At 40.5% G+C, this 15671-nt stretch overlaps 1 protein-coding gene across 2 annotated transcripts in view; it reads right to left on the reverse strand.

Moving 5' to 3' along the window:
* Positions 1-402: 402 nt before the first annotated feature.
* Positions 403-15671, reverse strand: part of LOC110514644 (cytochrome P450 3A27) — a 32851-nt gene continuing 17582 nt past the window's right edge. For both annotated transcript variants that reach the window (XM_090194745.1, XM_090194746.1), the window contains 4 exons: positions 13944-14104; positions 13461-13687; positions 13084-13246; positions 403-1351 (listed from right to left, as the gene is read on the reverse strand). In XM_090194745.1, coding sequence (XP_090050871.1) covers positions 1226-1351; positions 13084-13246; positions 13461-13687; positions 13944-14104 — 677 coding nt within the window. In that variant the 3' untranslated portion in view covers positions 403-1225. The remainder of the gene's footprint in view (positions 1352-13083; positions 13247-13460; positions 13688-13943; positions 14105-15671) is intronic.

Consider the following 15671-nt stretch of genomic DNA (forward strand, 5'->3'; position numbering starts at 1 on the left):
TGGTCAATAGGCACTATAGGCTGAACTGGGAGGAAATCACCTCACTATGCAGTAATGGAAGATAGTAGCTCTATGTGAACTTTGCTCTATTCTCTACACTGTGTTTATGAATGCAGAAAGTACAAGAGCTGTAAAATGTGGAAAGTGGATTAATAGTTTGTAATGGGACCTGGGTTGTGTATTTACATCCAACGGCCACACAGGGACGGTATTGGGATCTGAAAAGAAACGTGTGTGGATGACCAAGTCGTAACACTACAATTAGGCCTAGCTGAATGAAATTATAAATACAGTATGTCTTGATAACTAACACAAATCAATCTATATTGATTGTTCTCATGTATATTTGTGTGTGTTTGTGTCTTAAGTTTTGTCTTATGAATAAATACACAGACGACCTTGTTCATTAGTGTGATGATTTTATTGGTTTGTGATGATTAAAGTTAAAACCAAGCAGCTGTAGGGATCATCTCAACAGACAGTAAAGATTATATTTTGGAATGACTGGACAGCAGAACACCCAGAGGAACAGAATGAGAGTACAGTTCTAGAGAACACCAGCTAGAGTTCTACATTCTAGGAGAATTCCAGCCACCAGCCAGTAGTGTGCAGGATCCAGACATGACATCATGCCATGGATTTAATACCCCCTGGTGTCTAACTTTAACAAGACATGTACCTCTAATGCATTCATAGTATTACTATCTCTCTTTTATCTGGTGGAAATGGGTTTCTGAGTCCTACTCAAACCAAGCATGAGACTGAGACCAGCATTCAATCCCAGCGCTTTGTAAGCTATGTGCCATTTTAAAGGTCATTTCTGATTGAACTGACATATGCAACATTTATCGTGAATGCAGTTCTTATTATCATGTTATATTAAGTAGCCTATTGAATCCCAGCCTGAATATTCAGTAGCCTATAGCAGGGTCAGGATAAGGACTGAATATTCAGTAGCCTATAGCAGGGTCAGGATAAGGACCGAATATTCAGTAGCCAATAGATAGATAGATAGATAGATAGATAGATAGATAGATAGATTGAAAATTTGGCAGCACGTTCAACCGGCCTCACAACGGCAGACCACGTGTAACCACACCAGCTCAGGATCATTAGCGGGGTGAGGGGGCGTGCAGAGAAGAATTTCTGTCTGTAGTAAAGCCCTTTTGTGTGGGGAGAGAGAGAGAGAGAGAGAGAGAGAGAGAGAGGGGGGTACTGCATTCGGTCATGTTGTTGGACTTGTCAGAGAGGTGGCGGTGGTATTGCTAAGGGTGTTGATACGGGACTCCAGCCTCAGTTTGATTGGTCGTTTGGGCATCAGCAAACCCTGCTTGTCCATCTCCAATGGGATCTATAGGGAAAAACAGAACAGAACATAACCCTGGTTGTACATCTCCAACAGGACCTATAGAGAATAAGAGACCATGTAAAACCAGGTGCTGACCATGTTAAACAGGTGCTGACCATGTTAAATAGGTAGTGACCATGTTAAAACAGGTGGTGACCATGTAAAACAGGTGGTGACCATGTTAAAACAGGTCCATGTTAAAACAGGAGATCACCATGTTAAAACAGGTGGTGACCATGTTAAAACAGGAGCTGACCATGTTTAAACAGGTGGTGACCATGTTAAAACAGGTGGTGACCATGTTAAAACAGGTCCATGTTAAAAAAGGAGCTAACCATGTTAAAACAGGTGGTGACCATGTTAAAACAGGTGGTGACCATGTTAAAACAGGTGGTGACCATGTTAAAACAGATGGTGACCATTTTAAAACAGGTCCATGTTAAAACAGGTAGTGACCATGTTAAAACAGGTGGTGACCAAGTTAAAACAGGCTCTGACCATGTTAAACAAGAAATGACCATGTTAAAAAAGGTTCTGACCATGTTAAAACAGGTGGTGACCATGTTAAAACAGGTGGTGACCATGTTAAACAAGAACTGACCGTGTTCAAACAGGTTCTGACCATGTTTAAACATGTGGTGACCATGTTAAAACAGGTGGTGACCATGTTAAAACAGGTCCATGTTAAAACAGGAGCTGACCATGTTAAAACAGGTGGTGACCATGTTAAAACAGGAGCTGACCATGTTGAAACAGGTGGTGACCATGTTAAAAAACAGTTCCATGTTAAAACAGGTGGTGACCATGTACCTCTTAAGTCTACCCCTTCCTTTTTCGAACATTCTGTTAAAAATCGCGCAACTTTTCAGCGTCCTGCTACTCATGCCAGGAATATAGTATATGCATATGATTAGTATGTGTGGATAGAAAACACTCTGAAGTTTCTAAAACTGGTTAAATCACGGCTGTGACTATAACAGATCGTGTGTTTCATTGAAAAACGCAAGAAAAACTGCTCTCTGAAAGCTAAAAATAATTTCCATAAGTCACTTCCATGAGTTGTTAAAAGAGGGCAAAATTTAATATCGACCTGCATGCAATTCATACAAATTCCACACGATGTCGCCATTGTCGTCATTTTCAATTGAATTAATTGTTGGAAAATCCATCTATCTGGCATCCGTTTCTTCCAGTCTTCACCCGGATGTTGTTAATGTGGACATGGGCAGCCATTGATTTGCAAACGAGGAGCTATTGAATATACATCGCCCTGTAATCATTTTGATAGATTATAAACGTTTACTAATACCTAAAGTTGGATTACAAAAGGATTTCGAAGTGTTTTGTGAAAGTTTATCGTCGACTTTTTTAATTTTAAAAAATTACGCAGCGTTTAAAAACGATGTTTTTTTCTGAATGACACAGCTTCCATACAAAGCTATTTTGGGTATATATGGACCGATTTAAAAGAAAAAAAGACCCAATAGTGATGTTTATGGGGCATATAGGAGTGCCAAGAAAGAAGCTCGTCAAAGGTAATGAATGTTTTATATTTTATTTCTGCGTTTTGTGCTGCGTCGGATAAGCAGAGTCTTTGTTTACGTCGCATTCAGGCATTTTCAGGTGGTGCATGCTATCAGATAATACCTTCTCATGCTTTCGCCGAAAAGCATTTTAAAAATCTGACTTGTTGGCTAGGTTCACAACGAGTGTAGCTTTAATTCAATACTCTGCTTGTGAATTTTGATCAAGGTTTGAGTTGTAACGAGTACATTTAGCATTTAGCGTAGCGCATTTGCATTTCCAGGTGTCTACTTGAGACATCTGCGTCTCAAGTATAGTCAAGAAGTTAAAACAGGTCCATGTTAAAACAGGTGGTGACCATGTTAAAACAGGCCCATGTTAAAACAGGAGCTGACCATGTTAAAAAAGGTGGTGACCATGTTAAAACAGGTGGTGACCATGTTAATACAGGAGGTGACCATGTTAAAACAGGTGGTGACCATGTTAAAATAGGCGGTGACCATGTTAAAACAGGTCCATGTTAAAACAGGTGGCGACCATGTTAAAACAGGTCCATGTTAAAACAGGAGCTGACCATGTTAAAACAGGTGGTGACCATTTTAAAACAGGTAGTGACCATGTTAAAACAGGTGGTGACCATGTTAAAACAGGTCCATGTTAAAACAGGTGCTGACCATGTTAAAACAGGCGGTGACCGTGTTAAAAAAGGTGGTGACCATGTTAAAACAGGTGGTTACCATGTTAAAACAGATGGTGACCATTTTAAAACAGGTCCATGTTAAAACAGGTAGTGACCATGTTAAAACAGGTGGTGACCATGTTAAAACAGGTGGTGACCATGTTAAAACAGATGGTGACCATGTTAAAACAGGTGGTTACCATGTTAAAACAGATGGTGACCATTTTAAAACAGGTCCATGTTAAAACAGGTAGTGACCATGTTAAAACAGGTGGTGACCATGTTAAAACAGGAGGTGACCATGTTAAACAAGAACTGACCATGTTAAAACAGGAGCTGACCATGTTAAAACAGGCGGTGACCATGTTAAAACAGGTGGTGACCATGTTAAAACAGGTGGTGACCAAGTTAAAACAGGCTCTGACCATGTTAAACAAGAAATGACCATGTTAAAAAAGGTTCTGACCATGTTAAAACAGGTGGTGACCATGTTAAAACAGGTGGTGACCATGTTAAACAAGAACTGACCGTGTTCAAACAGGTTCTGACCATGTTTAAACATGTGGTGACCATGTTAAAACAGGTGGTGACCATGTTAAAACAGGTCCATGTTAAAACAGGAGCTGACCATGTTAAAACAGGTGGTGACCATGTTAAAACAGGAGCTGACCATGTTGAAACAGGTGGTGACCATGTTAAAAAACAGTTCCATGTTAAAACAGGTGGTGACCATGTACCTCTTAAGTCTACCCCTTCCTTTTTCGAACATTCTGTTAAAAATCGCGCAACTTTTCAGCGTCCTGCTACTCATGCCAGGAATATAGTATATGCATATGATTAGTATGTGTGGATAGAAAACACTCTGAAGTTTCTAAAACTGGTTAAATCACGGCTGTGACTATAACAGATCGTGTGTTTCATTGAAAAACGCAAGAAAAACTGCTCTCTGAAAGCTAAAAATAATTTCCATAAGTCACTTCCATGAGTTGTTAAAAGAGGGCAAAATTTAATATCGACCTGCATGCAATTCATACAAATTCCACACGATGTCGCCATTGTCGTCATTTTCAATTGAATTAATTGTTGGAAAATCCATCTATCTGGCATCCGTTTCTTCCAGTCTTCACCCGGATGTTGTTAATGTGGACATGGGCAGCCATTGATTTGCAAACGAGGAGCTATTGAATATACATCGCCCTGTAATCATTTTGATAGATTATAAACGTTTACTAATACCTAAAGTTGGATTACAAAAGGATTTCGAAGTGTTTTGTGAAAGTTTATCGTCGACTTTTTTAATTTTAAAAAATTACGCAGCGTTTAAAAACGATGTTTTTTTCTGAATGACACAGCTTCCATACAAAGCTATTTTGGGTATATATGGACCGATTTAAAAGAAAAAAAGACCCAATAGTGATGTTTATGGGGCATATAGGAGTGCCAAGAAAGAAGCTCGTCAAAGGTAATGAATGTTTTATATTTTATTTCTGCGTTTTGTGCTGCGTCGGATAAGCAGAGTCTTTGTTTACGTCGCATTCAGGCATTTTCAGGTGGTGCATGCTATCAGATAATACCTTCTCATGCTTTCGCCGAAAAGCATTTTAAAAATCTGACTTGTTGGCTAGGTTCACAACGAGTGTAGCTTTAATTCAATACTCTGCTTGTGAATTTTGATCAAGGTTTGAGTTGTAACGAGTACATTTAGCATTTAGCGTAGCGCATTTGCATTTCCAGGTGTCTACTTGAGACATCTGCGTCTCAAGTATAGTCAAGAAGTTAAAACAGGTCCATGTTAAAACAGGTGGTGACCATGTTAAAACAGGCCCATGTTAAAACAGGAGCTGACCATGTTAAAAAAGGTGGTGACCATGTTAAAACAGGTGGTGACCATGTTAATACAGGAGGTGACCATGTTAAAACAGGTGGTGACCATGTTAAAATAGGCGGTGACCATGTTAAAACAGGTCCATGTTAAAACAGGTGGCGACCATGTTAAAACAGGTCCATGTTAAAACAGGAGCTGACCATGTTAAAACAGGTGGTGACCATTTTAAAACAGGTAGTGACCATGTTAAAACAGGTGGTGACCATGTTAAAACAGGTCCATGTTAAAACAGGTGCTGACCATGTTAAAACAGGCGGTGACCGTGTTAAAAAAGGTGGTGACCATGTTAAAACAGGTGGTTACCATGTTAAAACAGATGGTGACCATTTTAAAACAGGTCCATGTTAAAACAGGTAGTGACCATGTTAAAACAGGTGGTGACCATGTTAAAACAGGTGGTGACCATGTTAAAACAGATGGTGACCATGTTAAAACAGGTGGTTACCATGTTAAAACAGATGGTGACCATTTTAAAACAGGTCCATGTTAAAACAGGTAGTGACCATGTTAAAACAGGTGGTGACCATGTTAAAACAGGAGGTGACCATGTTAAACAAGAACTGACCATGTTAAAACAGGAGCTGACCATGTTAAAACAGGCGGTGACCATGTTAAAACAGGTGGTGACCATGTTAAAACAGGTGGTGACCATGTTAAAACAGGTCCATGTTAAAACAGGTGGTGAACATGTTAAAACAGGTCCATGTTAAAACAGGTCCATGTTAAAACAGGTGGTGACCATGTTAAAACAGATGGTGACCATGTTAAAACAGGTGGTTACCATGTTAAAACAGATGGTGACCATTTTAAAACAGGTCCATGTTAAAACAGGTAGTGACCATGTTAAAACAGGTGGTGACCATGTTAAAACAGGAGGTGACCATGTTAAACAAGAACTGACCATGTTAAAACAGGAGCTGACCATGTTAAAACAGGCGGTGACCATGTTAAAACAGGTGGTGACCATGTTAAAACAGGTGGTGACCATGTTAAAACAGGTCCATGTTAAAACAGGTGGTGAACATGTTAAAACAGGTCCATGTTAAAACAGGTCCATGTTAAAACAGGTCCATGTTAAAACAGGTGGCGACCATGTTAAAACAGGTCCATGTTAAAACAGGAGCTGACCATGTTAAAACAGGTGGTGACCATTTTAAAACAGGTAGTGACCATGTTAAAACAGGTGGTGACCATGTTAAAACAGGTCCATGTTAAAACAGGTGCTGACCATGTTAAAACAGGCGGTGACCGTGTTAAAAAAGGTGGTGACCATGTTAAAACAGGTGGTTACCATGTTAAAACAGATGGTGACCATTTTAAAACAGGTCCATGTTAAAACAGGTAGTGACCAAGTTAAAACAGGCTCTGACCATGTTAAACAAGAAATGACCATGTTAAAAAAGGTTCTGACCATGTTAAAACAGGTGGTGACCATGTTAAAACAGGTGGTGACCATGTTAAACAAGAACTGACCGTGTTCAAACAGGTTCTGACCATGTTTAAACATGTGGTGACCATGTTAAAACAGGTGGTGACCATGTTAAAACAGGTCCATGTTAAAACAGGAGCTGACCATGTTAAAACAGGTGGTGACCATGTTAAAACAGGAGCTGACCATGTTGAAACAGGTGGTGACCATGTTAAAAAACAGTTCCATGTTAAAACAGGTGGTGACCATGTACCTCTTAAGTCTACCCCTTCCTTTTTCGAACATTCTGTTAAAAATCGCGCAACTTTTCAGCGTCCTGCTACTCATGCCAGGAATATAGTATATGCATATGATTAGTATGTGTGGATAGAAAACACTCTGAAGTTTCTAAAACTGGTTAAATCACGGCTGTGACTATAACAGATCGTGTGTTTCATTGAAAAACGCAAGAAAAACTGCTCTCTGAAAGCTAAAAATAATTTCCATAAGTCACTTCCATGAGTTGTTAAAAGAGGGCAAAATTTAATATCGACCTGCATGCAATTCATACAAATTCCACACGATGTCGCCATTGTCGTCATTTTCAATTGAATTAATTGTTGGAAAATCCATCTATCTGGCATCCGTTTCTTCCAGTCTTCACCCGGATGTTGTTAATGTGGACATGGGCAGCCATTGATTTGCAAACGAGGAGCTATTGAATATACATCGCCCTGTAATCATTTTGATAGATTATAAACGTTTACTAATACCTAAAGTTGGATTACAAAAGGATTTCGAAGTGTTTTGTGAAAGTTTATCGTCGACTTTTTTAATTTTAAAAAATTACGCAGCGTTTAAAAACGATGTTTTTTTCTGAATGACACAGCTTCCATACAAAGCTATTTTGGGTATATATGGACCGATTTAAAAGAAAAAAAGACCCAATAGTGATGTTTATGGGGCATATAGGAGTGCCAAGAAAGAAGCTCGTCAAAGGTAATGAATGTTTTATATTTTATTTCTGCGTTTTGTGCTGCGTCGGATAAGCAGAGTCTTTGTTTACGTCGCATTCAGGCATTTTCAGGTGGTGCATGCTATCAGATAATACCTTCTCATGCTTTCGCCGAAAAGCATTTTAAAAATCTGACTTGTTGGCTAGGTTCACAACGAGTGTAGCTTTAATTCAATACTCTGCTTGTGAATTTTGATCAAGGTTTGAGTTGTAACGAGTACATTTAGCATTTAGCGTAGCGCATTTGCATTTCCAGGTGTCTACTTGAGACATCTGCGTCTCAAGTATAGTCAAGAAGTTAAAACAGGTCCATGTTAAAACAGGTGGTGACCATGTTAAAACAGGCCCATGTTAAAACAGGAGCTGACCATGTTAAAAAAGGTGGTGACCATGTTAAAACAGGTGGTGACCATGTTAATACAGGAGGTGACCATGTTAAAACAGGTGGTGACCATGTTAAAATAGGCGGTGACCATGTTAAAACAGGTCCATGTTAAAACAGGTGGCGACCATGTTAAAACAGGTCCATGTTAAAACAGGAGCTGACCATGTTAAAACAGGTGGTGACCATTTTAAAACAGGTAGTGACCATGTTAAAACAGGTGGTGACCATGTTAAAACAGGTCCATGTTAAAACAGGTGCTGACCATGTTAAAACAGGCGGTGACCGTGTTAAAAAAGGTGGTGACCATGTTAAAACAGGTGGTTACCATGTTAAAACAGATGGTGACCATTTTAAAACAGGTCCATGTTAAAACAGGTAGTGACCATGTTAAAACAGGTGGTGACCATGTTAAAACAGGTGGTGACCATGTTAAAACAGATGGTGACCATGTTAAAACAGGTGGTTACCATGTTAAAACAGATGGTGACCATTTTAAAACAGGTCCATGTTAAAACAGGTAGTGACCATGTTAAAACAGGTGGTGACCATGTTAAAACAGGTGGTGACCATGTTAAAACAGATGGTGACCATGTTAAAACAGGTGGTTACCATGTTAAAACAGATGGTGACCATTTTAAAACAGGTCCATGTTAAAACAGGTAGTGACCATGTTAAAACAGGTGGTGACCATGTTAAAACAGGAGGTGACCATGTTAAACAAGAACTGACCATGTTCAAACAGGTTCTGACCACGTTTAAACAGGTGGTGACCATGTTAAAACAGGTGGTGACCATGTTAAAACAGGTGGTGACCATGTTAAAACAGGTCCATATTAAAACAGGCGGTGACCATGTTAAAACAGGCGGTGACCATGTTAAAACAGGTGGTGACCATGTTAAAACAGGTGGTGACCATGTTAAAACAGGTCCATGTTAAAACAGGTGGTGAACATGTTAAAACAGGTCCATGTTAAAACAGGTCCATGTTAAAACAGGTCCATGTTAAAACAGGTCCATGTTAAAACAGGTGGTGACCATGTTAAAACAGGTCCATGTTAAAACAGGTGGTGACCATGTTAAAACAGGTCCATGTTAAAACAGGAGCTGACCATGCTAAAACAGGTGGTGACCAGGTTAAAACAGGCGGTGACCATGTTAAAACAGGCGGTGACCATGTTAAAACAGGTGGTGACCATGTTAAAACAGGTGGTGACCATGTTAAAACAGGTCCATGTTAAAACAGGTGGTGAACATGTTAAAACAGGTCCATGTTAAAACAGGTCCATGTTAAAACAGGTCCATGTTAAAACAGGTCCATGTTAAAACAGGTGGTGACCATGTTAAAACAGGTGGTGACCATGTTAAAACAGGCGGTGACCATGTAAAACAGGTGGTGACCATGTAAAACAGGTGGTGACCATGTTATAACAGGTGGTAACCATGTTAAAACAGGTGGTGACCATGTTATAACAGGTGGTGACCATGTTAAACAGGCGGTGACCATGTTAAAACAGGTGGTGACCATGTTAAAAACAGGTGGTGACCACGTTAAAACAGTGTGACCATGTTAAAACAGGTGGTGACCATGTAAAAACAGTGTGACCTTGTTAAAACAGGTCCATGCTAAAACAAGTGGTGACCATGTTAAAACAGGTCCATGTTAAAACAGGTGGTGACCATGTTAAAACAGGTCCATGTTAAAACAGGTGCTGACCATGTTAAAACAGGCGGTGACCGTGTTAAAACAGGAGCTGACCATGTTAAAACAGGTGGTGACCATGTTAAAACAGGTGGTGACCATGTTAAAACAGATGGTGACCATTTTAAAACAGGTGGTAACAATGTTAAACAAGAACTGACCATGTAAAACAAGTACTGACCATGTTAAAACAGGTGGTGACAATGTTAAAACAGGTGGTGACCATGTTAAAACAGGTGGTGACCATGTAAAAACAGTGTGACCTTGTTAAAACAGGTGGTGACCATGTAAAAACAGTGTGACCTTGTTAAAACAGGTCCATGCTAAAACAAGTGGTGACCATGTTAAAACAGGTCCATGTTAAAACAGGTGGTGACCATGTTAAAACAGGTCCATGTTAAAACAGGTGCTGACCATGTTAAAACAGGCGGTGACCGTGTTAAAACAGGAGCTGACCATGTTAAAACAGGTGGTGACCATGTTAAAACAGGTGGTGACCATGTTAAAACAGATGGTGACCATTTTAAAACAGGTGGTAACAATGTTAAACAAGAACTGACCATGTAAAACAAGTACTGACCATGTTAAAACAGGTGGTGACAATGTTAAAACAGGTGGTGACCATGTTAAAACAGGTGGTGACCATGCTAAAACAGGTGGTGACCAGGTGAAAACAGGCGGTGACCATGTTAAAACAGGCGGTGACCATGTTAAAACAGGTCCATGTTAAAACAGGAGCTGACCATGCTAAAACAGGTGGTGACCAGGTTAAAACAGGCGGTGACCATGTTAAAACAGGCGGTGACCATGTTAAAACAGGTGGTGACCATGTTAAAACAGGTGGTGACCATGTTAAAACAGGTCCATGTTAAAACAGGTGGTGAACATGTTAAAACAGGTCCATGTTAAAACAGGTCCATGTTAAAACAGGTCCATGTTAAAACAGGTCCATGTTAAAACAGGTCCATGTTAAAACAGGTGGTGACCATGTTAAAACAGGTGGTGACCATGTTAAAACAGGCGGTGACCATGTAAAACAGGTGGTGACCATGTAAAACAGGTGGTGACCATGTTATAACAGGTGGTAACCATGTTAAAACAGGTGGTGACCATGTTATAACAGGTGGTGACCATGTTAAACAGGCGGTGACCATGTTAAAACAGGTGGTGACCATGTTAAAAACAGGTGGTGACCACGTTAAAACAGTGTGACCATGTTAAAACAGGTGGTGACCATGTAAAAACAGTGTGACCTTGTTAAAACAGGTCCATGCTAAAACAAGTGGTGACCATGTTAAAACAGGTCCATGTTAAAACAGGTGGTGACCATGTTAAAACAGGTCCATGTTAAAACAGGTGCTGACCATGTTAAAACAGGCGGTGACCGTGTTAAAACAGGAGCTGACCATGTTAAAACAGGTGGTGACCATGTTAAAACAGGTGGTGACCATGTTAAAACAGATGGTGACCATTTTAAAACAGGTGGTAACAATGTTAAACAAGAACTGACCATGTAAAACAAGTACTGACCATGTTAAAACAGGTGGTGACAATGTTAAAACAGGTGGTGACCATGTTAAAACAGGTGGTGACCATGCTAAAACAGGTGGTGACCAGGTGAAAACAGGCGGTGACCATGTTAAAACAGGCGGTGACCATGTTAAAACAGGTGGTGACCATGTAAAAACAGTGTGACCATGTTAAAACAGGTCCATGCTAAAACAAGTGTTGACCATGTTAAAACAGTGGTGACCATGTTAAAACAGGTGGTGACCATGTAAAACAGGGTCTGACCATGTTAAAACAGGTGGTGACAATGTTAAAACAGGCGGTGACCATGTTAAAACAGGTTCTGACCATGTTAAAACAGGTGGTGAACATGTTAAAATAGGAGCTGACCATCTTAAAACAGGTGGTGACCATGTTAAAACAGTGGTGACCGTGTTAAAACAGTTGGTGACTGTGCTAAAACAGGTGGTGACCATGTTAAAACAGGTGGTGACTGTGTTAAAACAGGTGGTGACCATGTTAAAACAGGTGGTGACCATGTTAAAACAGGTGGTGACCATGTTAAAACAAGTGGTGACCATGTTAAAACAGGTGGTGACCATGATAAAACAGGTCCATGCTAAAACAAGTGGTGACCATGTTAAAACAGTGGTGACAATGTTAAAACAGGTGGTGACCATGCTAAAACAGGCGGTGACTATGTTAAAACAGGTGGTGACCGTGCTAAAACAGGTGGTGACCATGTTAAAACAGGTGGTGACCATTCTAAAACAGGTGCGAACCATGTTAAAACTGGTCCATGTTAAAACAGGTGGTGACCATGTTAAAACAGGTGGTGACCATGTTAAAACAGGTCCATGTTAAAACAGGTGGTGACCATGTTAAATCAGGTCCATGTTAAAACAGGTGGTGACCATGTTAAAACAGGTGCTGAGCATGTTAAAACAGGTGTTGACCATGTTAAAAACAGGTGCTGACCATGTTAAAACAGATGGTGACCATGTTAAAACAGGTCCATGTTAAAACAGGTGGTGACCATGTTAAAACAGGTTGTGACCATGTTAAAACAGGTGCTGACCATGTTAAAACAGGTGTTGACCATGTTAAAACAGGTGCTGACCATGTTAAAACAGGTGTTGACCATGTTAAAACAGGTGCTGACCATGTTAAAACAGGTGGTGACCATGTTAAAACAGGTCCATGTTAAAACAGGTGGTGACCATGTTAAAACAGGTGGTGACCATGTTAAAACAGGTGCTGACCATGTTAAAACAGGTGTTGACCATGTTAAAACAGGTGCTGACCATGTTAAAACAGGTGTTGACCATGTTAAAACAGGTGTTGACCATGTTAAAACAGGTGCTGACCATGTTAAAACAGGTGTTGACCATGTTAAAACAGGTGCTGACCATGTTAAAACAGGTGTTGACCATGTTAAAACAGGTGCTGACCATGTTAAAACAGGTGGTGACCATGTTAAAACAGGTGTTGACCATGTTAAAACAGGTGGTGACCATGTTAAAACAGGTCCATGTTAAAACAGGTCCATGTTAAAACAGGTGGTGACCATGCTGAAACAGATACTGATGTTTGTTGATGTCATATTCTGTCTGCTCAGGTGAGCGTCTCACCTCGGTCTCGTCGCAGACGGAGAAAGTGAAACTCTGGAGGATCTCGACCATGGCCAGTTTGATCATGATCAGGGCGAAGCGCATCCCGATACAGTTCCTGGGCCCCGCCCCAAATGGCATGTACGTGTACGGATCAATAGACTCCTTGTTCTCCTTACTGAACCTGGACAGGGGGAGGGCAGACACATTACACATTGTATTGTAGTTGATTTGTGGTTGTGGTTCAGAAACATTTCACATTGTATGATGATATAATGATGCACTGTAGTTAAGTTGTAGCAAAATGTATTAATGATCTTGTGTTTGTATTGTGGTTGTATTATGGTTATGTTATGGTTGTGTTATGGTTGGATTGTGGTTACGGTGCGGTCCAGTACCTCTCTGGTTTGAACTCCTCAGGGTCGGACCAGATCTCTGGGTCACGGTGGAGCGTCCACGTGGGAACCAGGACAATGCAGTCTTTGGGGATGACGATGCCGTTGATCTCCACCGTCTTCTTGGCGACCCTCTCCAGTCGCAGCATGACAGGGTACAGTCTCAGAGACTCGTTCAACACACAGTCCAAATAGTCCATCTGCATCAGAGCTTCGTACTGGATTGGAGCCTGCACCGTGGTTACACACACATCACTACCTCACCCCATCTGACACCGGGGATACACACACACATCAGTACCTCACCACATCTGGCACCCACACAGTATCTATCTCCTCCTGCAGTTTGGTCATGGTGTGGGGGTTACCTTGTTGGAGAACACAGTATCTATCTCCTCCTGCAGTTTGGTCATGGTGTGGGGGTTACCTTGTTGGGGACCACAGTATCTACCTCCTCCTGCAGTTTGGTCATGGTGTGGGGGTTACCTTGTTGGGGAACACAGTATCAATCTCCTCCTGCAGTTTGGTCATGGTGTGGGGATTTGTTGCCAGGTTATAGGCCAGGAAACTCATAGTACTGCTGCTGGTCTCGTAGCCGGCGAAGATGAAGATCATGGCTTGAGACAAGATCTCATGATCAGTCAGTCCTGTGGAGGGAGAGAGGGAGCAGAGAGGAGGGAATAGTTTGTAACAGGTGTGTATTTGTTACAGTAGTTTATAGGTGTGTATTCGTAACAGTAGATTACAGGTGTGTGTTTGTAACAGTTGTGTGTTTGTAGCTGTAGTTTATGTGTGTGTTTGTAACAGGTGTGTGTTTGTAACATTAGTTAAATTAACAGGTGTGTGGTTGTAACACTAGTTTAAAGGTGTGTGTTTGTAGCAGGTGTGTGTTTTGTAACAGGTGTGATTTTGTAACAGTAGTTAAATTAACAGGTGTGTGTTTGTAACAGGTGTGTGTTTGTAACAGGTGTGTGTTTGTAACATTAGTTAAATTAACAGGTGTGTGGTTGTAACAGTAGTTTAAAGGTGTGTGTTTGTAACATTAGTTACATTAACAGGTTTGTGGTTGTAACAGTAGTTTAAAGGTGTGTGTTTGTGTTTGTAACAGGTGTGTAATGTTACGGTTAGACGTGCGGGGCGCCTCGACAACATCCTGTGAAATTCCAGAGCGCGAAATTCAAACTACAGTATTTTAAATATCATTCATATTCAACATTCATTAAAATACAATTGAAATACAAACTACAGTATTATAAATATCTAACATCCATTAAAATATAAGTGCAATACATCAGAATAAAGCTTAACTTCTTGTTAATCCAGCCGCTGTGTCAGATTTCAAAAAGGCTTTACGGCGAAAGCTCACCAGCATACAAATGCATGAAAGTCAGAAATAGACATGACATGAAAGTCAGAAATAGATATAATAAATGCCTTACCTTTGAAGATCTTCTTCTGTTTGCACTCCAAAAGGTCCCGGTCACATCACAAATGGTCCTTTTGTTTCATAAAGTTATTTTTTATATCCATAAAAACTCAGTTTGGCTGGCGCACTGGTCCAATCACAACCAAGACAATCAGATTCTAATGGATCTGGTCCAATCACAACCAAGACAATCAGATTCTAATGGATCTGGTCCAATCACAACCAAGACCATCAGGTTCTAATGGATCTGGTCCAATCACAACCAAGACAATCAGATTCTAATGGATCTGGTCCGATCACAACCAAGACCATCAGATTCTAATGGATCTGGTCCAGTCACAACCAAGACAATCAGGTTCTAATGGATCTGGTCCAATCACAACCAACCATCCACCGGTTTCCCTCCTTCAAAATGAATCCCAAACGTTACTAATAAACGTATCTAAACAAGTCAAACAATGTTTATAATCCAACCTTAGGTACCCTAATACGTAAAAAAAAATGATACATTTTAAGACGGAGAATCGTTATTATCTTTACCGGAGATAAACAGAAAGAACGCGCTCTCGTCCATGCGCATGGTAACACTACAGCCAAAACGGGACCCACTACTACTGTTACCTCATCTAGCCAAATTACAAAAAACAGCCTGAAACTCTTTCTAAAGACTGTTGACATCTAGTGGAAGTCCTAGGAACTGCAATCTGGGAGGATTTGGCCTTATAATAAAAGTGACAGTCCTTGAAAATAGTGGTAGAATTTGTTTGAGGGGGGAGGGGGGTTGGTTC

Source organism: Oncorhynchus mykiss, chromosome 13 (genome assembly GCF_057628025.1).
Source record: "Oncorhynchus mykiss isolate SJ-2025 chromosome 13, ASM5762802v1, whole genome shotgun sequence".
Classification (NCBI taxonomy): domain Eukaryota; kingdom Metazoa; phylum Chordata; class Actinopteri; order Salmoniformes; family Salmonidae; genus Oncorhynchus; species Oncorhynchus mykiss.